Raw genomic sequence first — 24,994 nt, forward strand, 5'->3', positions numbered from 1 at the left:
ATATATTTTGAAAATGCCTTAACTTCAAAATTTAAGTTAAAAGATATGTTACTTTGGAGAAGAGGTTTTGCTTTTTTTTTTCCACAGGAAATGAGAGGCTGTGAATTCATTCTGGGTTAAGAAAAATCTAGTTTGATCAAGGAAGATCGCTTTAGAATCTGTGATAGGAAAAAATAGCTCAGACAATCCAACATTTCAAAGGACCTCTGTTGGGGTTTCCTCTGATGTCTACATCCAGAACAGCCTGAAGATGGCTAGTTGATATGATCAAGCCTCACAGAATATTCCAGTCAGGACTTGACCATAATCCTAAATTTTCTTAGGTTTCCATAAGTTTATTTACACCCCTAATCAGCAGGAATTAGCCTGGAAAACTGTGCCCACATTTCCAATAAAATGGATTATGGATATTTGTCTTTGTTTAGAATGTTGGTTACAAGTTGTTATAGATAATGGCTAGAAAGATAGCTAAACAAAGAAGATTAGATTCAGATTATTTTGTTTTAAAAAATGGGGGAGGGTAGGAAGTCCTGTGGGACAATGGTCTTGCACTCAGTAAAGATTTGTCACTTGTATTGTTTTAATAAAATCTGATTGGTCAGTAGCTAGGCAGGAAGTATAGGTGAGGTGACCTGAACAGGAGAATTCTGGGAAGAGAAAAGGCTCAGTCTGTAGTCATCATCCAGACACATAGGACACAAGATGAGAACGCCTCACTGATAAAAGATACCAAGCCACATGGTTCACACAGTCAAGAGTTATGGGTTAATGTAAGATGTAAGAATTAGTTAATAAGAAAGCCTGAGCTAATAGGCCAACCAGTTTATAATTAATGCAGACCTCTGTGTGTTTCTTTGGGACTAAATGGCTGTAGGACTGGGTGGGACTAGGTAGATCTCTGTAGTATCCTGGCAAATAAATACTACAATAATTACCCTGATTTCCCATAGGGGATGATGGTCATTTACCTAGGCAACTGTGCACCTGGGAAATAGGGATAATCAGACATTTCAAGGACAATTAGGCACATGATCTTTATTGACATTGATACCTGGAGACACAAAGGAGGGACGGATGTGAATGGTAAAACGGAGCCTGACTAAAGTCTAGGTCCCAGGGAGCCATCAGAGACACTGACCCTGTCAGTGAGCATTTTCCCACTCTCCAAACACATAATTGAAATTGTTACACTTGTCAGTTAAGTAATCCCCAACTGTGTCTGGTCTGTGTAAAAAGAGTTGAAATCGCTATCACAGCTGGGAAGTCTGCACTCAAATATCAGAAACCTAACTGAAAGAGTTTTTTATCTAGCACTGATTCATATACAGTGTGCTGGTGGGATCGGGAGAGATGTTCGTGGTGCCCATCAAATCTCCATCGACTTCACCGTTTGTCCCTTGCTGAGATTCGATGGTTCCCACAGGATGAATATAAACTACTGTGGGCTTACATGGAGAGGAGCCTTGGCTGCCAATTCTGTGACAGGCATGGTATAATTGCTGAAGAAGACTGATATGAATATTGGAAACCACTGAATGCATATATACTCTACTCCACTTCTAAAATGAGTCAGAAACAGTTGATACTCTGGGAGTGTTTCAGTTCACCTCTGAGATATTTCAAATTCAGTAATAGCATGTGTACAACAACCAGCTCTGACTTCCTGTAGAAACCCACAGTGACCCACTCAATGATGACATCACACAGGCTGGGCAGCATAAGCATTAAATGGTCAGTATACTGTTGAGTTAAAGGTTCCCAAATGGCAGATCATGGAGGATGAATCTATGACTGGAAATTAGTCACTTGGGTGAAGTTTAGGGAGTCCGGCTGTTACATATGAGCCACTGTATTTGCACTCAGAGAGAGAGACAGAAAGGCACATCTTCAATCCCTCCTTACAGAGAAAGAATCACAAAACTTAGTAAGTTCCTTTGGGTTTTGACAGCATTACATTCCTAAAAGTCAAAGTCTCTATTTGGTCATAGACAAGCAATATTTATCAGTGGAAGAATAATGACTATAGTTAGTATAGACAGATGGCTATAAACAGTACTTTATTCTATGTATTGCAAAAAAGTGATACATTACTTCTTTACAAGAGGCTTATAGAAAGTTTTTGTTTTTAACTTTAGAGTTGTATAATTAACTACTTTACATTTCTAAAGGTTTAATAATTAAGATACATAAGATCACTGGCTTATCATAAATTCTGCATTCACTGTGTTAACAAGAAGTTTAAAAATTAAGAATAAAGCAGAAATGTGTAAAGATCCAATCAGCTATTAATGAATAAGAGAGTATAACTTTTCAGAACTGAGTTTTTTAAGCGTTATGTTAACATAATTTAGTATTACTTAACTGTTAAAAAGAATGATACCATGAAATTTGTGGGTAAATGGAGGGAACTAGAAAAAAATCATCCTGAGTGAGGTAAGTCAGAGCCAGAAAGACAAATTGATATGTATTCACTTATAAGTGTATATTAACTGTTAGGTAAAGAATAATATGCTACAATCTACAGATCCAGAGTGGCTAAGTAACAAGGAGTGTGTGTAGGGGGTCAAAATGGGAATGCTTGGATCTCCGTGGGAAAGGGAAATAGAACAAATTTTGCAAATGGACTTGGGGTGAGTGAAGATTGGAACAAAAGGGATCAGGTGAATGAGGAAGGGACAGAATGAGAAAGTGCAATTATAGAAGACTAGAATAGGTAGGCATTTAGGGGGTGATGTGGGAACCTAGTGGAAGCTTCCTAGAACCTATTGGGTTGACCCTAACAGGGACTCATGGTAAGGAGAACATGAAGCCAGAAATGGCAAACTCTGTAATAGGCAAGGTATCCAATGGTAGAACTGGGACACTAACCCAGCCACAAAAACTAGGACCCACAACCTGCCCTGCCTGCAAGATATGCTGAAGCAATGGAGGCTCAGAGCTTGTGCAAGTGGCTAACCAGTGACTTGTCTAATCTGAGTCCATGACACTGCCTGGATGGCCAGGAATCAGAGGCTGGGTAACTGAGAGACCTAGGATAGAATCAACACAACTGAAAAAACGTCAATGAAATGTTTCTCAGTGATACTCTGCTATACTCAAAGTTTAGTGCCCAGTTAACTCGGGATCAGAGAGGTTTCATCCAGCAACTGATGAAACAAGATGCAGAGATCCATAACCAAACATAAGGCAAAGCTTGGATAACATATATACTATATTTTCCATTTTTCTTTTTAATTTTTGGGATTTCTTGTGTCTTTCTGCTTTTATCTGTTTCTTGAGGGTTTACTTAGGCTCTGTTTATTTTGACCTATTACGGTTTGTCTATTTTTATTTTATCTTATTTTGTTTTTATTATTCTTTAAATAGCTGTTTATAGTCTGATGAAAATGAGAAAGGACGTTGATTTGAATAGGTGAGGAAGAGGGAAGGATTATGGAGGAGTTTGGGGAGGGAAAACAGTAATCAGAATATATGGTATAAAAATATCCATTTTCAATAACAAAAAGAAAATTTGAATTTTTATTAATTTCTATAGTTGCTAAAAGTATAGTAAACTGATGTTACATAATAAAATTGCTTGTTGAATGTGATCAAAAATGCTTCTACAGAACCAAGTAAAGAATGCTCTGTCTTACAGTTCTTTATAACATTTATTAGAGATGCAAGCCATTGAAATATTAAAAGGAAAAAAACACAAGTACAAGTAACTGACAAAATTCTAACTATATTCTGGTGACATGATAATTAATTGAAAAAACTTATTTTAGAACTAAAAATAACTAAACAATAACCATAAAATAAAATGAAAGTATTCAGCAGAAAACTTTGCTCAGGTACTAAAGCTGATGCCTTATACTCTGTTTTAGCCTTAAACTCTGTTGATTATAGCATGACTAGTTTATATTCTTTGTATTTAAGACTACATTTCCTACTCCTGGCATACTCCTTGTTAAAAGTAACTTTTGGGTGATTGTTGAAGAGTAAAACAAAATTAAGACAATATTGTACAATGGATGTCAATCATCCATGTGTTTGTGTCTACATAGTTCTCAATATACGGGTGTGTGTGTGTGTGTGTGTGTGTGTGTGTGTGTGTGTGTGTGTGAAACCAAAGTAATATAAACATAGAAAAACATAGAAAAAGTTAATTGCTAGGAAATTGTTGTGTGAACCTACTTGTGTATAATTTTAGTTGAAATAAGTTGGAGACATGGTAAGAACAATTTATATGTTTTGGTTATTTGAAATAATATGTTCATGAGTTCAACTCACTTTCAATAATGGTCATCTTTGGGACAAAGTGTCAAAGGGTCAGTTCACAGACGTTTCATGAGTATCCCATCAGAGGAGCCAAGCCCTCAAAGTGTTCCCTGTCCTGTCTCCTCAGAACTATAGAGCGAGTACCTGTGTACTTTCCTCCCTTCACATCTTTAAAGAACTTGGGAGAAGGACTAAACAGGAACAAGTTCGTTTGTCTCAATAAGACAGTAACTCCATTGCCCCAAAATTTAAACGTCTCCAACAGTGATAACTTTTTCACAGAACTTTCCAAAATCTATGTTTCAGAAGAACTCTACACAAATACAGATACATTTTTCCCAAACTAAATTTACACATTTTATGAACAGATACCAACAAAGAAGAAGAAAATGGCCAGGCAGTGTCAAAGACTACCTAGTTGTAAAATTAGAAAGTCATATGACTGTAGATAAAATGTATGTTTTCTTCACACGGTATTTTGTCTACTTCTGTGCACAAATAAGTTTTAAAACTATGAGAATATGTATGCTTTAATTTATGCAATATATCTATCTTGTGAAAACTGAAAAAAATTGTTTAATCTCCTTGATGCTGGGATTATGGATATGTGTAATCACTCCTATCTTGTATTGCTTTCAAATACTTTAAAGTAATTTCTAATTTATATTTAATTGGCAAAAATATGAAACATATTAACTTAAAATTTTAATATTTAATGCTCTGTTTACTTAGTCAAAATTTGATAAGAATTTACATTTAAAATGGAAGACATTTAAATAATTTTCTCTTGCACCTAATCATCTGTAAGTCATCTCTGAGTGCTGTAAATTTTAATGCTTATTTTTCTGATGTGCACATTGTATTCTTGTGGTCAGTGTATTTGCTTGGTAATTATGTGTGAAAGGTCATCATATTATACAAATAGAAACAAGAGAAAAAGTCCACAGTAGTGTTTTGTTTCCCATTATTGATAACTTCTAGATTTTCTTGGTAAAAGCAAAATTCATGCAGAGTTTGCTAATCACTTTTTAAAATATCTTCTGGAGACCTTGGAGGAGTTATGCAAACCCTGAAAAACTATTAATAAGTTGTACCTTATGGAAAATCACAGTTTTTAAACAGAACAGTAGAATGTTCAATTGAGGAGCTAAGATCACAAAATAAGAGTAGTAATGGAAAGTTAGGGTACCTAAAGTTATATTCAGGGTTTATACCATGTCAGTATCATGTCTATCTTAAAAGAAGAATACAGTATTTATTGAACAAAACAATAAAATATATTGTCTTATTCCTCATGAATTTAAGGCTTATGATGAGAAAATCCAGATATAAAAAAACCAGCATGATACACACAGCCAAGACAATAAACTTTTGGAAGAAATTACAATCCAAGTGTTGAAATGCTAGTGTTTCAGAGAGCTCACAACTTGCCTGAACAAAACACGATTAGAGAAACCAAATCCTTCTCTTGGCTGCACTGAACCCCTAAAGCTATTTAGGAATTTGTTTCTTACAGACAATTAATCACATGCAGTTGTGCCAGATGAGAACTATTGATTGCCCTTTTCCAGGCTACTGGCATTCAGACAGTAGACAGACAAATGCCCTAAGCAAATGGAAGTATCTTTCTTCTAGGCATTGGATAGCTTTTAATTGTTCATTCCTAAAATGCACAGCATTGGCCATAAATCTCAAACATGCAGCTTTCTCCTTTTTTTCTCTGCAATATCCAGACAGATATTATCATGCCTCTTATTCACCTTTACACCAAGGTCCTTCATTAGCTCAATCTCAAAATTCACGACATCATATGGCAGCCGAAACTGAGGGATTTCAGAAGTACTGAAACAAACAAAGAAAAACAGGATAAAGGAGAATTAGAGTGAAATTTATCAACCTAGAAAAAAATAGTTCAATGTGTTCTTATTGATCAGCATTAAAAGAACAAATAAGTTCCTGTGAATATTTACATTGCATATAACCAAATAGAGAGACAGCAATATTTTCACTGCCACTGTAAGATGTCCCATCTATTGAAATGATGTAGCATATAAAATACAGCCAATATATAATATAAAATAATATAAAACAAACAATATAAAATTAGTCAAAAGCAATCTCTCATTTCAAATTATTTAGTCAATTTAGTTAATAATATGCTTTTAAGATATTAAAATCTCAGAATAAAAATCAATTCACAGTAAACATAGAGTCAAATTTTATATATCTATATTCAAATACAAATAAATACTCCTCAGAAAGACTGCACATTTTCAGGACATTTTATTGATTTTGCTAATGATCATTCACAGATGTGAGAAACCATCTCACTGAGGTTTTGATTTGGATTCAGGGATGATCCTCTTTATATATCTGATAGACTTCCACAAGTTCTCATGTGAGACAGAACAAATCTGGTTTCCTTTTACTGAGTTCATTATATGTTATCGACACTATTTCCTTACTGAACATATGTGATAAATATGTCTCCATCTTTCTAAGTTATTCTTTAAAATAGCTGATTGTCTTATTTGCTGGGCATAAACATTATGATTGCAATTTGAACTTTGGTTCCTCTGCTTTTGCTTTTTGAATCATATTCAAGAATGACCAGGCCAATGTCATAAAATTTCAGTTTCTGGGTTTACATTTGGATTCATAATCCTTTTAAAATTCATTTTTGAAGAACTAAAAATTTAGTTTCATTCTTTGGCATGTGGATACATAGATTTCCCAGTACTTTTTATTGGAAAAATAACCTTTTCTACATTATGGAAAATCCTGTAGCTTTCTTGATGTTCTTTCTGAAGACTGGCTGCTATAACTTGTGAGTTTCATTCTGAGTTGCAGAATTGTTACTTTTTCCCAAGTCCGTTTATCTGTTTTGAGTTATAGGAGCTTTGCATTTTGTTTTAAGTTGGATAAAGTTTATTATTTTAGCTCTGAATATTTTGTTCTCTTTAGGTTCCTCTGGGGTTCAATATCAATTTTAGATTTTTTTCTATTTTCTGAAGCCTATTACTTTTTATAGAGATGATATTGTATTCTTTCAATAGCATGAATATTTTTATTTTAGTCCTCCAATCCATGAATGAACAATATCTTCATTATCATGTGCTGCTCAGTTTCTTTCATCAATATTTTGGATTTTTTCTCGTAAATTACATTCTACAAGAAATTTCTATTATTTCTATGGATTTCTGTTGCTTTAATAATTGGATGATATTTATATACATATTTTAGATAATTTGTTGCCAATCAACAGCAATTTTTACTGAGTTTTATTTATCTTGTGACTGCAACTTTACTGACTTTGTTAATTAGATCTTCTAATTATATTGAACAATAAGTCAAGAGAAGGAAATAAAACTGTTAGACTTGGGGGAAAGAAGTCTTAGTATCCCCTGTTTGCAGATAATGTGATTCTATACATAAAAGAACATAAAGGCCCAGCAACAACAACAATAAAATCTTGATTTCAGTTAATGACTATTTTTTAGCGAAATGGCAGGATATAAAATTAATGCACACAAATCAGTAGCCATCTAGATAGCAATGACAAACATACTGAGAGATCAGGTAAATAATTGTGTTCCAACTGCCACAAAAAATAAAATACCTATGAATAAAATTAATCAAGAAAATGAAAGCCTCTGCAGTAATAACTCTAAAACAATTAACAAAGAAACTAGCAAGACATTAGATAAAGAGAACTTCCATGAATGTAAGTTGGAAAATTAATCTTGTGAAGGTGTTCAAGCTACCAAGTCCAAACCAACTTAAACGTAATTCCAGTCTAAACTCCAGAGGCATTTGTCACAGACATAGAAGGGTCAATCTCAAAATGCTTGTGACAACAGACATGTACACACACAGGCACAGACACGTGAACACAAACTTACAAACACACACAAAGAATTGTGACCAAAGTAATCTTAAACAAAAATAATACTGTGGGAGTTATCAACCTACTTGATTTCTAATTGTATTCTAGAGACCCACAGTATTAAAAACAACATGTTACACGAGAATCCTTTAGTTGAATAGAGCATTCATACATATATAAGACCAAGCAACTGCAAATGTCTGATTTTTATAAAGATATAGAAAATATATGATTGAGAAAAGAGGGCATCCTCAAAATAAATGGTGCTGTGAAGCCTGGATTTTAATATGCGGAGAAATGGAACAGAACTTTTTTTCCCACTTTGTGTGAAACACAACCCTAAATGGACTAAGGACCTCAACATAAACTCTGATAATCTGAAACTGCTAGAGGAGAAATTAGGGAGTGTGCTCAGTTTAGGCACAGGCAAAGACTTTTTCAATAGGATTTTTAGCACATAACATAAGATTAACACTGCACAAATGAGATAACATGAAATTAAAGATTTCCACAACAACAATATGTATGTATGTATGTATGAATGTATCAGTATAGTGATAACATGCAACACTAAATGAAGAAAAGATTTTAAAAACTATCAGATCGATGACTGGTCCCGAAAATATACAAAGAATATACACAATTGAAGATCAAGGAAACAAACAACTCAGTTTAAAGTGATATAATAAAAGTTCTCAAGACAAGAAATTCAGATGTCTGGCAAACAGTGTAAAAGTATTCAAAATCCTTAGTTATCAGGGAAACGAAGGATAAAATTACTTTAAGATTCTTTCTCATTATTACCAGAATGGCCAAGATCAAGAATAAAAATCAGAACATGTGGGCATGCATTTGGGGAAAGCAAGACAATTATGCACTCTTGGAGGAATGTAGGTGTATGCATTCACTGTGGAAATCGGTCTGGAGGCTTTGCAAAACCACTAGAAATAAAACTATCACTTGAGCCAAGAAAAACACTCCTGGGCACATAACTAAAGGATATTATGTCGTATTACATAGATATCTGTACATTTCTATTCACTGAGGCTCAGTTTACAACAGTTAAGAAATAGAATTTACAAGTGTGCCCATCAATTGATGAATAGATAGGGAAAATATGGCAAATAAACACAACGTAATATTTACTAAGAAGAAAAACAAACATGAAATATGCAGGTAAATGGAAGGAATGAGAAGAAGCATATATAATAAGTGAGGTCACAGTGGCTCAAAAGTTCAAAGGTGGAAACTGGGAAAGTTGTTCCTAAGAGTCAGGAGAAAGAGGTTCAGGAAGACAAGCATTGTATATTCTTTCTAAGACTTGGATCCTAGCTTCTAATCTTCTCTTTGTCCTGTTTAACATGCAGTGTGTGTAGAAGCCAGGACACAGGGCACCTGCTTCTGGAGGGAGGGGGCAGTAGAATAGATGTGAGACTTAAATTGAGACTATGACTACTAGGTGTGGAAAGAGTCACATGGGGGGATAAGGCAAATGGGAAATGATGGAGGAAGAAGGCTTAACTGTTATGAATGGTGCATGAAAAAGCTGAATGGAGACCCATGATTTTCCAGGATAGGAAAACAAGATGGACGGGGCAGTATAATTGAATTCTAGTTCTGAGCGGGGATGGTGAGATAGGGAAGGAGTAATGGTTGAATGAACTTTGTAAATGCCATTGGATTCATTAATTTATTGACCCTCATTTTATCCACACTCAACAGGGATATTGTTGTCAGATCTTAGTGTACTCTTGATATCAAGTTAAAATTTGACTTCTGTAATGTTCTACTACATTGATAATACAAAAAGATTTTTATAATACTTTTAACTGAAAATAATGAGTATTGAGAAAACTTTGATGGGAAGTCTTCAGGCTCTGGGCTTTTATTTTTTTTATAACAAACATTTATTAATGATTCTATTTCTGTACTATTTATTGGCCTATTTGTCTTTTCTGCTTTTTCATGATTTCATTCTTTATAAGTCATATATTTCTAGGAACTCACTAATTTACTCTGGCTTATTCAATTTGTTGTTATATAATTCATTATTACAAATCTTTGATCCCCTGTCTGTGCTACCAGCTGCCACGTCTGCTTTAATCATCAGTAGTTTTGTAAGTCCTCGCTCCTTTCTTATTAGTCCAGCTAAAAGTTTCATCATTTTTCCTTATCTTGTCAAGAAAACAACACTGTGCTTTGTTTTGGTTTTCTTAATCCCTCGCTTGTTTCAGTTTTGATTTTTATTATATCTATATTCATTTCTGTCCTTCTACTAATTTTTGAATGAAAATTTTCTTTGATATTTTGTTTTTAATTTTCAGTTCTGTGAACAGCAATGTTGCATGGTATATTCATATGTATGTATAGATATTTGTATTTGTATATAAACACATTTTGAATATGAATGTTGAGTTTGTGCATGCAGAGGAAAGAAAACAGAAGAATAAAATACAAAAGTGGTGAAGATCACTCCTAACATTTCCTTCATGAATGCAAAGAGATATTTTCATAAGAATGATGCTAAAGTGGATTTTTCTTTAAGGAAACAATCAATGGAGTCCCGTGTCATCAATGTGTTCTGTGCTCATTATCAACCGACAAAATGTATATTTAACCTGCTGTCCATTTTCTGACTGTCCATCAGTGGCATATAAACTTAGTGAGAAGAAGGACTCTTCTAGATTATTTGGGAATCTTTTAGTGCCTGGTTGATTAGCACATCATAGGTATTCTAAGAAATAATGAAGAAATGAAGAAAACAAGGAAATGCAAAATATCAGTGACTATCAAGTTATGAGACAAGTTGAACTCATTCTTGGTTATAATAGTGATAGAATAATCCCATGCAGAACACTGATAGAATCTCATTTGGAAAGCAAAGAAATGTCTTTGGCAAGATAAATAAAGGAACCAAGAGACCCACTTGGCAGCTACTACAGGACATGACACACAAGGGACATTGTATATGGACAAACAAGAGGACTTTTAAAAAGAATTCATTCACCAGGCACAGCTTCTGGACACTAAAGAGGACACAGCTGATTTTCACATTTGGTGACGGATGGCAAACTCAGATGAAGGAGTTATGTGCACACAGTAAAGTTTAATAAAGAAAGTAACCAGGGTGTGAATGCCAGATCTGATGCTCAGGAAGCAAAGAAATTCTTGGAAGATACAGAATTTTAAATAAATGTACATATCTATTTGGAACAAGGGAATAAATATCATAAACCCTGCTGATTGTGGAAGGACATAAGAAGACAAGAAACAAATTTGATATAAACAGTTATTTTTTCAAGTTTGTTGAGTTTATGAAACCCTTTGAAATTTTTTCCTATTGTGTTCTTTTAATAATTTGAAGTTTCAAAAAATACATGTTGGTGGTGAGCATAAGTCCTTCACTACTGCCAGATGGGTGACAGAAATATAAAAGCAACTGTCTTCCTTCTATGCTAATGCTTCTTATGTATAATGGAATATATCAATAACAATTATTTTCAATTCTTTTTATAGCACACATCTCATGTTTTGGCAAAACATTGATTCAGTTCATGATTGAATAAGTATTTATCCTTAAATTTGTACTGTATTGTATGCTATAAAATAGATTTTACTGCTATAAATATTTTACCCAGAAACAGTTACATTGTCAATTGACATAAAATAATGCACATGTGTATATATGTAAGAAAACAGAAACATTTAAAAGAACTAAAACTAAGGGTAGTGTTTCCATGACTATGCCTCATAATAAAATATCATAAGCATAATTATTATTTTAAATAAAATTTAAAAATCCATATATATTAACTATGTATTATTATTTTAAATAAAGTACATACATACTCAATAATCTATTTTATCATTAATTTTACATGTTCAAACATGGTCTCATTTGGGCTAGGTTGACCTTAAACATTTTTTTCAGTTAACCCTGATCTTGATCTCTTGATCTTCTTACATCTACTCACAATTTTTAGGGTCACAAAGTGTACCATCATGCCCAGACGACAGCTGCATGGCTGGGGCAGACTGCGGGGCCACTGGCAATGGCACCAGGATTTATCCCTACTGCTTGTACTGGCTTTTTGGGAACCCATTCTCTTAGGATGGCTGTCTTGCGCAGGCTAGATGTCGTAGGAAAGGCCTTGGACCTTCCCCAAAGCAAGGTGTCTTACCCTCTCTGAGGGGTGAATGGGGTGTGAGAAAGAGTAGGTGGAGCACATGGGAGGATGAAAGGGAATGGGAACTGGAATTGATATTTAAAATGGAAAAAGATATTTTGTTTTCTTGTTTTAAAAAAAAATAAAATAAAAACTTTGACATAGATTAACCTCTTTACCAAAAGGTTTTTTTTTTAATAAAAAAAGGCTTGCTTAAATAAAAGCAAAATTACTGATAATTTAATATAGCCACTTCAGAAGGAAAAGGAATCAATTGTGTTAAGTACAATGGATTCAATCTTGGATATGTGAGAAAGTAAGTTCAGACATGCTTTGACATTGTCCTTCCCAGTGCTCTGCATCTCTCTTCCTAATCTAACAGTGATACAGAAAACCTCTACTATAGATAGTAGACAAAGGGAAGTTCCATGCCGGCTACTGTGCTTAGGGACCAAATAGTAAACAAAGGGAAGTTCCACACCAGCTGCTGTGCTTAGGAACCAGATAGTTGACAAAGGGAAGTTCTATACCGGCTGATTTGCTTAAGGATCAGAAAGACACAAAGCAAAGAAAGGGTAGAAAATAAAATCTCTAAACAACAGGAAAAAACATGTTTAGTCATGAGTTTCAAGACATTCTTTCTCACTAAAAATGTTCAGATACATAAAAACAAACATTTAGTGTAATTTATATAAATTACTCCACATTTGAATGAAAACTAAATACAGAGATGCTAAGAACCATAATCATGTACTAAAATTGGCAACCCATAATAATTCGCAGACAAGGCTGCTTCCATTTTCGGCTTCTTGTGAAAATGCAATTAAGGGGCAAAAAGATTTTCCCTCATCTACCAGGGTACACAACAATTATGCTCGTACTTTTAAAATTAACTCACATATTCATTGGTGTGTATAATTGAAAAAAGAACATACAATGTTTATACATGTTGTTAGTACATTATGCTTTTCCTAATTAATAAAGCTGGGGCGAGATGGCACTAAAAAACAGTATCAAGATCTCTACCACAAAATAAAATGTAGAGAAATATTTCCTAAAAATCTTATGAGAAACAACGAGAATTCCTCAATATTTATAACCAACACATTTTAAGTGTTAACTATAGACACATTAAACAAATGTCTATAATTTAAATACATAAGTTTTAGTATAAGTCACTCTGGAATAATAATAACAATGTGATTAATATAATAAACATATAATAAATCTAACATCCAATATATTTCTTTTTGTACCAGATATTTTAAGCAATATCTATTTCTTAATTAAAATAAATGTATTAGACTAAAAATAATACATGTATATTTATAAGGCCTATTTAAGTAAAGCAAGCTCCATATTAAACATTGGCCTCAGTGTCTAAAAGTTATTGATACAAAATGAACAGTTCCTATATTCATGTATAGATCTACATGGGCACAAATGGACTATGTGACTGAAGCCTACTTCACAACAATAATAAAGACTCATACCAAACACTCAACCAATGGAAAGATATTAGTTGAATAAATAACACTATAAAATGTACTATAGAAATGAACATTTATGAAAAAGTGGTAATAAATATAAAATTAAAATGATTGTAAATTTAAAACACATGAGCAGCATTGCAAATGATGAATGCTTCAGTCAGTACTGTACAGAGCCAAGTTTCGTCATGCCTAATGCCCATCCCTGTTAGATATGTTTCTATCATACAAAAGATTTTCAGGGATTAAACCTTTCCTGTGTTTTGATTCTACTATCATTAAGTTTTCCAGACTTCTCTAATTTCTGAATAAAAAAGAAAAATTCATATACAATTATGCTTCAATGAAACTTCAAAGTTTTAAGTGAAAGACATCATCTGAATTTTAGTCTTAAAAAAAAACTTGTAAGTTAACATCTGTGAGCCTGGAGTGTCTCCGTGACTACAAACCACCCACACCCGGGATCGATTTACCTCTTTATTTTTGACATTTGAAAACACACACACACACACACACACACACACACACAAACACCCAATGTAGGCTTTACCTTAAACCACCAACATAGTCCTGTTTTTCAAATATGGTGATGTTGGAATAGCCTAACCGAGCTAAAAAGGAAGCACAGCTTATACTCGCAGGACCGGCACCAAAAAGGGCAATTTTCGCCGAGTAGGCTTCCGGCATATGTTCTGGAGGAGGCAGTGATGGGCTTCTGATCTGTGGGATGTTCATTGCTTTGAACACCTATAGAGAAATCAATTGTGATGATTAAAATTTTAAATTAAATTCTACATCCTCAAACACATTTTTAATGTTTCAACTCATAATTAGTACTTTAATTAGCAATGAGAATTACATGTTCCACATAAATATGACGGAGTTGTATTTATTAAATAGATGATGACTGGGACTGACTTCTCTCAATCTCTGAAAGGCCTTCCAAGAATATGGGGAGAACTCTGGGAAGACATTTGGCTCACATTTCCTGCTCCCACCTCTTGGTCATGCCAGATAATTCCTCCCTTGAGCCACTACAGTCTTGTTTGCACACATCTAACATAATTGCTTACCAGTGTAGGTGTTTATGTGTTGACTTTTCATGTTAGTCAGAGGAATACCTTTTTCTTGAGTTAGAAAACAGTTCATATTTCAGGGAGCAAATTACTACAGAGCTACCAGTAGCCAGCAATAACTTGGCGTGTATAGTGATCTATACACTCCCTCAGCATTGCAGAGGTTCTATTTGGATCCTTTTTATTCATTCCCATGCCGTTTAGGAATTAAGCTAACACTCTGTGCTTTTTCTGGGATCCTGAATTCCTGAATATTATTGCTCCTGTTTTACAAGATTGTTCAGATTGTTTTGCTGAATTACCTGAGTCACAGCCCTTTTAAAGTTCTTGGTCTTCCTCCTTCTCGTAAGGCGGGCAAACACATTTAGTTTGGAGACAATAGTTATCCCTAAACTATTAACTCTAAGTTGTTGCTTTCTCTCTAAAACTTGGCACTTCTGAGCCTTGCGCGTTTGCTTCTATCTGTCATAATTAGAAGTGATATAAAGAAATAGATGAGTTCTGAAAACCTGTAGTCTAAATAGAAAACCAAAGAGAGACAATCCCACCTGGGCCAACTCAGCCACATGCTGAAATGCATATAATCTGTCCTTAAACCTTTATTTGTCAGCCACACAATAGAGCGACAAATTTTCATATTTAATGTTATGCTTTTGATCAGAACAACTAGAATGCTTATAAAAATATGGAAAGCGACTAGGTAGTGGTGGTGCACACTTCTAATCCCAGTAATCAAGAGACAGAGACAGGCAGATCTCTGTGAGTTCGAGGCCAGCAAGGTATACTAGAGCTAGTTCCTTGATATACTCCAAAGCTACCAGTAAACCCTGCATCAAGAAAGAAAATATGGAAAGCAATACACATATAATCCAATGAGTAAAGTTAGCATTTAGACACCTCCAGACAACATCGATCACTGTATCTCCAAGGATAGGTTCAAGAATTGAAACTCCCAGGAATCAGAACTTTGTCAAAACTTAAACAAGACTTTAGAAGAGATTGTAAATTTTATACATCTAATAGAAGACTGTATAAATAAATAAATCATTAAATATATTAATCACCAGAGAGATGGGGCAAATAAAAACAAAAAAATGAACAACAACAAAAACAAAATAACCCTGCTGTGGTGGAGGCATGGGAAAGAAATAAGGAGGTAAACGCAGAAAAAGACAAAACACAATGATGAAGAGATACAATTAGTGCATAGTTGGAGTCCTAAAAGCAAAGATAATAGAATACAAGATAAAAATAATAACTAAAGGACAAGTAATGGAGTCCCCAGACTAAAAAAATATGTGCAGAAATTTATACAGCCTCAAACAAGAAAATGTCAATCAAAACTTGCTTCTTAGCTTCATTCAAATTTTTAAAAAGTGAAGTAATGAAAAACAAGGTTTAAAATCACCAAGTAATAAATAAAAAAAATGTCAGTAAGCATGAATGTGAGCCTCTTTCCCCTAAGAGGGATGACAGAAGTCAGGTGAATCTAAAATATTTCTGATCAATGAAAAAAATTCCAATTATCTAAAATATTAGTTGCTTTGAATATTAAGTGAAATAAAAGTAATTTCTAAGAGTTTTTTAGTCATAAAAATGGTTTAAGAAGTTCTGTGAGGGAGATTTAGTTTTCTTCAAGGATAAGTGATACATTGTTCTAGCCCAAATGATAATGCCTATAAATATAAGCATATGGGCCTATAGAGACACTAATTAGAATGAGAAGGATTTACACACACACACACACACACACAATACATGTATTAAAGTATTAAGATACTTTAATAAATTGAGAAAGAAAGAACATGGATTTAAAAGCAGATGGCAGGACAGAGGTGATGGGGGATTAGAGACAGACTTTAAAAAAGTAGCTTGTACTCATGTATGAGATTATCACAACACAACCGATAAAATATACCTCAAAAATTAATATTACATAAAAATTTTTAAATGTGTGGGTGAAGGCAAGTTAAAATTGGTTGTAGAAAGTAGTGGTGTCTGTCCTGTGGGATTTATGTGATATAAGAATTAAACTGTGTCACACAGTCAGAGAGATTAAATATTTTCATAGTTCAGATCCAAGGATTATATACATGCTTAATGTATAAATATCACACTGCACTTAGTTCAGAATATATTTTCTATCCCTGTAGTAACTACTAAGCCACAGCAAAGGAAAGCATATGTAACTAGTGAAGAGGTCTGGTATTTAAAACAATTGTTCTTCAAAGAAATAAAGGTGAGGAATAATAAGAATCAGTGCAGATGAGTAGGAGAGGAAAAAACAGAATAAAAAACAAATTGTTATATAAAAACTGTAAATAGCATGAATTATCACAACGAAGGGCTGAATACAAAAAAACAAAACACAATTTAAACATGTAAGCTTACAAAGATCCAGACATTAGACATTAATGACTGCAAGGTGTATGCTAACTGTTGAAAGCTAGAAGAAAGCTGTAAGTATACCAATGTCAGACTTATCAGGTGCTAAATAATGGTGTATTAATGTTAAATAACATTTCATAGTAACATTTTTGGTCATTCTGAATCTGCAGACATTTACTAATATTTTATATTATATTAAATGAACTTTACAAATAGATGAAAATAGTTTAGGGATATAGCTCAATGGCAGAATGCTCACCTTGTGAGTGTATGACAGAAGGGGAGAGAGAGAGAGGGAGGGAGCAAGAGAGGAAGGAAGGGAGGGAGGGGTAGTTTATCATGCATCTTCTCTCCATTCTTTCCCCGAAATTTGACCATCATGATAAGTAGATATGACATTGGAATACATTCATTCTATGGGCACATCATAATATTTAATAGATTTCCTAATAGGTTGTCTATGTTTAATAAAAAAAAAAACAGAAAATGAAAACCTGTTTTCTTTCCTGAGAAAACCCAGTCAATGATCAACATAAAGAAAGATTTTCCAGTGACTGAGGCATGCTACTTTTGTGTCTACCTAACCTCTTCATACCAGCCAACGAGACTAAATTCTGCCACTCAAAATATGAGTCATTTTCAGACTCTTACACATAAAAAATGAAAGAGCATTAGCAACAAAGACGAGAAAGCTCTCTTTCTCGGTCTGAGCCAAATGGTCCTCATAGAGTTTTACCTTTTGAATTAAAATCCTTCAAACATTTTGCTAGCAATGCCTGTTTCCTTTCTTTAAACATAAAATTATTAAGGACAGACATAACTTGATGGCATCTCTTTGTTTCCTATAAATAAGGGTATATTTTTAAGTTAAAATCTTTGGTGATATATTTTGGTTGAGTGTCTATTTTGGGATGGGGCATGCATGTACCATGGAGCATCTCACTTGAAGGGATTCAGTAATCTGCTCCCAGTTTGTAGGAGTTGGGGACCAAACTCAGGTCACCAGGCTTGGCCACAGCACTCTTACTGGCTGAGACATAGCCAGTTACAGCAGAGTGCTTCTTTTCACTAATAAACTTTTAAATTGTTACAAAATTATTTCTTATTCATGGCAAAAACTTCTAACTTTGAAAAACATAAATATATTTCCAGTGCCTTTGTGAACTGTCTAAACAGCACAGATTTTCTTTCTTCTTGTTGTGTTTACATTTGGCTCTATCTTTCCATCATGCAGATCCCAGGGATGCAGCTCAGCATCATCCATAACAAGTTTTGTTTTGAACACATGATTTTATGAGGATGTGTATGTGCCTGAATGTGCTTAAGTTTGTATGTGTTCAGGAGGCCAGCGATGAGAGAAGAGTAAAAAGATTCCCTGGAATTGGTGTTACTGAAGGTTGTAAGCAGCCATGTGGGTGCTGGGAACTGAACCCAAGTCCTCTGAAAGAGCAGTTAGTGCTCAGAACCACTAAGCCATCTCTCAAGACATTTTCCTATTTTTTGAGTCAGTATTTATCTTTTAATTTTATCTCTTTCTAGTTAACATTAGTAAGAATTAAGTGCCTATGATTGACTATTTTATGGAACATTAATAAAAAATATAGTTGAAATTTATTATATTTTCCTAAATTAATATTTTTACATAATTTCCAGAAAAACATATTTAATATACACATTGAAATCTGATGGTGGAAAGACATGTTTTTTTAATTTAGGGATTAAATAAATGCATATTTGTTTCCCATTCAGTTGGGTATTCTTAGTTTTATGAATTAATAATTACAAAATGAACTTTGCTAAGTTAAAATGTGGCCTTTGGAAATTAACATCACATCTTAACAGACTTGAATAAAATATAAATTATTTTAAAATAATTGTTTATTAGTGACTTTGCTGACAGTAGAATAGTATATTTGATTATTTAAGGAAGAATTTTGCCCAAAAGTTTATTATGTAAAGCTAATATGTAATAAGCAAATAGAGCAGGGTTCATGTGATATCTTTCTGGCTGCATTCATTTATAAGTGGAAAAAAACACAGTTTAACTCTAAGACTTTAAGTATGTCACCTATAGTTTGTGGCTAATGGTATGCAAATAGAGTAGCAGTTTCTTAATAATAGTTAATATGTATAAATTTTAGCCCAAAGATATTTTATTTTAATATTTAAGAATAAAACTCAACACACGTCCCTGCTCAGTATATTTATTTACAAATGACACCTCTGTCTCTACTGTCATGCTTTGTTCCATTTTAAGCTTTGTAAATTAATATTGAAGTAGCTTTTCTCTTTCAGCACAAATGGAGATATAAATAGTTTGGTTCTACAATCTGACAGCTTAAGCCAAACCTTGATTTGCACCATTCTCTTGGTATAGAGGGTATCGACGAAGTCCTTTAAATATTTCATTCTATCTATTTAACTTCAAATGTAGCTAAGAGTATCAGACAGAAGTACTATGAAGATTAAATGAATTACTCTAGTGCACATAACACTCTTATAAAGAGATTGATCACATCACAAATAATGGTCACATTATGAGATAGAGAATATTTAAATTCCAATTGGCCAACGTCGAAAGGGCTACCCGGAGTAATTATTCCAAGTCAAGTTCATTAAAACATTAGGTTTTACATGAGTCTCAAAGAAACTATCAATTTTCCTTATGTGGGAATGAATGAGTGTTGGTGTTGCTCGACATTCAGTCAGCAATAGGTAGTGTCAGGATTCTATATTTTGCCTTTTGGTATTATATGCTTTAAATGTGCCTCTACAGATAAGATGTTGGAATCTAGCTTGCAATGACAGAAAGTAGAGATCGGATATGTGATTAGGCATGAGAGTTCTAGAAGGAGAAGGTTATTGGCACCCTGCTGAGTTAGATCGGTCTTCATTAAAAAAAAATAAAACAAGATAAAAGTACCTTCCACAGAGGGGGACAAAAAGAAAAGGTATCATCTAGGCTCCCAGGAGAAACCAACCAAACACCTTGATCTGTAATTTTCCAGGACGTAATACTGGAAAGTCTGTTGTTTGCAGCCCAACTGACAGACGGCACTGAACAGACTGAGATGCCAGGTCAACAAATGTGCTGGTGCCAGGCTGATTTCCCCGATGCCGTCATTTCCCCGGTGTTATAAGATGGGAGTATCATCTCCTCTCTCCTTGCCAGCACTGCATCTCTCTTAAGAAGGTCTGTGGCAAGGACTTTGTGCCAGTTTACATTAATATTGGGAGTTTTAAGGATTTCCAGTATATTTTGGATTGATAGTATTTTATCAAATGTGTCCACTGAATTGTATTATGTCATTACATTTTCAAGTTCTTGTCAAGCAAACATTTCCAATGCTGATGAAGTTCTGATTCTCAATTTTGTCTTTCTCAGATGGTACCTTTGATGCTGTATCAAAAAATTCCCTGACAACACCAGGTTTTTCTGAATTCTCTACTTCGTAATAATACCAAAATCATCTGAGTTTCCTATTTCACAGTTAAGCCAAAAATGCATGAGGAATTATGATTTGTGAAGGGCATGCCTATGTCCAGACACTTTTGTTTGGCAACCATTTTTTAAATAAAAATTCTGTCTTATTTTACTCAAATGTAAAACTGTAGCCACATTGCCATCCTACTAATCAAAAAACACCAAAAGGAAAAGTAACATGTGCTATTTTTATTGTTATTTTAGACAAGCACTGATTTGAAACATCACCTCTTTGAGAATTCCAGGAATTGTTATTCTTATTCTGTAGTATAACGCTAAACATAAGGTCTCTGGAAAGGATGGTAAGTGTAGATCACCATTATAGCTTATTCCTAAACCATTTTGTTTTGCAATTTAGAAGATTATTTAATTGTTAAGATTTTCCTTGATCTGTTGCTGCTACTGTTTGGTAAAATCAAATAAGAAAGCTGAGAATCAGTTACAGCTATCGATCACGCATTTGTATTTTCATTATGTACGCTTTCAGAAAGAACAAACCAAAATGAGTCACCCTTAAATTAGAATTAGTTAGTAACTTCGCACTGAGATAATCTTTTCTTTTTCATTTATTGTGTGTATAGAGTAATGTATAGAATAGTATAAAATGACTAGAAAAGTATAATTTTTCTCCTGAATAAAGAGAGTTGGGGTAAGTTCTGTGAATACTCATCACATGTCACCCTTCCAATTTTGAAATTAGGACATTCTATCTCCTGTTCGAAGTAACATAATAGATAAAATTTCCTAATGATCCTAAATGCATTCTGGAGTGATTAAGCAAAGGTTCTTTCCAGATAGGTGAAAGGTCAGAAATCACAAAGTGTTTATGTCAGGAATGTATTTGAAACTGCTCACCCAAAACAATGTTGACTGTAAAATTTGTCCATCTTTTTCACTGAAGTGGTGGCATTTTCCTTTGTGACTTGCCATTTATGGAAGTAATCATTGTAGCCCAAGAAGTTTTAAATTCATCCAAATAATGCTGAGTGCCTATTTGTGGTAGTTCTTATTCTTGCAGGAAATTAGAAATTCTGAAGAAAATCACTCTCTTAATAACTTGTTGGGAAAACAGGGTCGTTATATTTTATTTCCACTTGAATTTAAAAATTCCTATTATGGTCCTTCTGACTTAGACACTGATATATATATATATATATATATATATATATCATATGTATATATCTAAGTCATAGCTTCACTGTGGAGCTAGCTCTCTGTCTAACAGAATGTACATGCCTTATATACAGAATTGCTACAATGCAATCCATCTGGTTTAAGGTTTACAAATAGTACCTTTCAAGATGTAGGAATGTAAACCTACATAAATGAGAGGAAAATTTGTTACCTAAGACACATCTGAGATAAAAGGTACATTTACCTTAAAAAGTACTTCACTCCTCCCCTTATCAGCTCTACCACAAAATGAATAAAAATTCTATCAGCAATTTATTATGAAAATCTAAGGAATCACTGATGTAACTTCATAGATCAATGGTTTTTTTTATAATATACTCTGACTATTTTGTTTATGGAGACTTCAACTCATAGCCACAATTCTTAATTGATAGTTCATACTTCTATAACTACAATTCAATATTAGATTTGAGACACGTTGCTGGAAAATTTAACTACATGGTTAAATTTGACCCTGTACAATTAAAAAATAGAAGTATTGCTACTTCGGTGATAAGCGATTTTACTCCCACACAAACAAAATATGAGATGTAGGTTCATGACAACCAATGTTCTATGCATTGAGGTTTGTTTATGGTTTGAGAGTCCTCAAAATTTTTTGTAAAAATACTTATTTTTATTTTTTGTTGTGTACATGGACGAAAAAGGTAGGTGTGTACATGGATGAATGTGGATAACCATGGAATTCAGGTCGCCTGGACCTGGAATTACCAATGATTTATATGCTGGAAAATGAACTCAGAAACTCTGCAAGAGCAATCCACGCTCTCAACTGCTGTGCCATCTCTCCTGCCTCTATATTTCTGACTCTGTTGATCTGGATGAATACCTTTTGGAACCTAGCTAAAAAAATTTCATTTTATCAAATATACTTTCTCTCTATGCTAGAGCATTGCTATACTTTTTCCAACGATACTCTTACCTTCTCTATCATTACTTGACTGCATTTGTCATCTTTACATTCTTTCTATTTTGTACATCATGATATTCTTAGAATCCACACATGGATTCTTGGACATAAGTTACTAGAGTTTGACTTAAGATGCCAGAACCCATCCAGTGAGTGTTACTGTTTGTCAGGAACATGACAAAATGATAAAACAAAAATGAGAACAATAAGAACGGATTGTAAAGATGCTTCTCTATTTATATTTCAGCATTATTTTGAATATATAATTTTTGTGAAAAATAGTAATGATTAATGACAAGGGCAATGTTCTTTGTAACCAAGAATAAGATTTTAAAAAGCCAGTAATCGGGAAGCTGATTATTATAGTAATGGACTTGAAAATGATAAACCAGAGAATTCTGCGTTAAGTTATTTTCAAAGACTTATTGTTTGTGGATCTTCATGACATCTGATTGTATGTTCTGGTTTCTTATTTTGTATAGTTTTATATTATTCCACATACCTAGCATCTTTCTTCTTCTATATGCACAAGATAAAGAGCATTTATCTACTTTATCTATCTATCTATCTATCTATCTATCTATCTATCTATCTATCTATCTGTCTGTCTGTCTATATATCTATCTCCTTTATGTTCATAACATTTTCCTGTAAAAATGGGGGGTCTCAGTGTCAACTCAAGTTGGCTTCAAACTCATGGTCCTTCTGTATCTGTTTCATCAGTACTGAGTAGCAGGTAGATATCACATTGCAAGACTAGACTTCTGAAATCAAATTATAATTTTTATTTAAATTGTCCTTATTAACTTTGTATAAGGATATTCTGTTATGTTTATATACATTTATGAGTGGTATATCTTTAATAAGATTATTTTATCTTTATCTTTCATCAGTAATTTTTATATATTAGATTAATTTGTATGTCAATGTTAATTTTAGCACATCAAAATGAGCTATTCACTATCTTTTGGTCAGTCTTTACATGCATCACTATTTTGCTGGTTCTTTGTCTTTAGTTCAATTTATTTTCATCACCCTAAAAAAAAGATCCTTAGTAGTCTTTCAGAATGGTGAATGTCAAATGCCTTCAAAATGCTGTGCTGGACGAATACTCTTCTCATGGCACTGCAGAAGTGAGTTCTGTGAAGATAGGTACATGCCCAACACACAGGCTATTGATTCTTTGTGCTTCTTTAGCCAGTTTTATATCCTAGCTAAACATAATCCTAAATTATTGTTTTTAGAACTTACAAATGGAGTGTTGCTTTGTTTCCCATGCTAGCCTCAAACTCAGAAGAATCCTCCAAAGTGCTGGGATTACAAATAAGTGTCAACATGCCTGGTCCATTCTTAAAACTTTCTAATAGAGATAAGTGAATCCAGTTTTCTACCATGTCTCATACTTTTGGTACTCAGACCAACGTCAGCTATCTGCTTCAGCAACTCTGGGTGCTCATGCTAAGATTAGTACAGAGTAAACCAAGTTCCATCTTAAAGCTGAATGCTACTATACTATTTCTGGCTCCAAGTTACATTGTCACCCCTTTTAGCGTTTTTAGCTTCTGCTCTGTATTGTGTGTGAGTGTGTGTGTGTGTATGTATACATATATTAATGAATTATATATATCTATACAATATTATATATGTATATACATGTATAATTCATTAATTTTGTTGTTATCCTTCAGTGTAATGAATAGTAATTCATTCATTACTCATTTAATTCATAATGAGTCTGATGGAAACAATTTATGTTGAAATCATATCTTTGTTCTACACAATATAAATGCTCATCTAATGTATCTATGGAAACTTTTTTTAAGTAGTTAAAAGAAGGCAATTAAAATTTATATTTTTAAAATATAAACATTCTTAAAGAGTGTGTCTAGATTTCACCTTATACAAAATAATTTTAGAAAAAAGCAAATATTTTAAAAGATGCAATTCTTGTCAGTGGTGATGTCACTAGACCCCAAGTCATATGACCTTATGTTATATTTTGAAGCTCTGAAATCTAACATACCACTTTACAACAAACTGAATATTGTATTGCAACTTAGGTAGCCTTATTTATTCCTAGAGCTTAACCATTAGTCATCGTGTAGGCACTGAAGAATTTTTACAAGTTCCCAAAGGATTT

The 24,994-nt window shown here is 33.6% G+C and overlaps 1 protein-coding gene across 1 annotated transcript in view; it reads right to left on the reverse strand.

Moving 5' to 3' along the window:
* Positions 1-24,994, reverse strand: part of Dpyd (dihydropyrimidine dehydrogenase) — an 801,706-nt gene that overhangs the window by 576,019 nt on the left and 200,693 nt on the right. The window contains exons 6-7 of the mRNA XM_087897615.1: positions 14,353-14,549; positions 6,021-6,102 (exon numbers count right to left, since the gene is read on the reverse strand). Of these exons, the coding sequence (XP_087753741.1) occupies positions 6,021-6,102; positions 14,353-14,549 (279 nt within the window). The remainder of the gene's footprint in view (positions 1-6,020; positions 6,103-14,352; positions 14,550-24,994) is intronic.

This window comes from Myodes glareolus, chromosome 17, assembly GCF_982192425.1.
Source record: "Myodes glareolus chromosome 17, mMyoGla1.1, whole genome shotgun sequence".
Lineage (NCBI taxonomy): Eukaryota > Metazoa > Chordata > Mammalia > Rodentia > Cricetidae > Myodes > Myodes glareolus.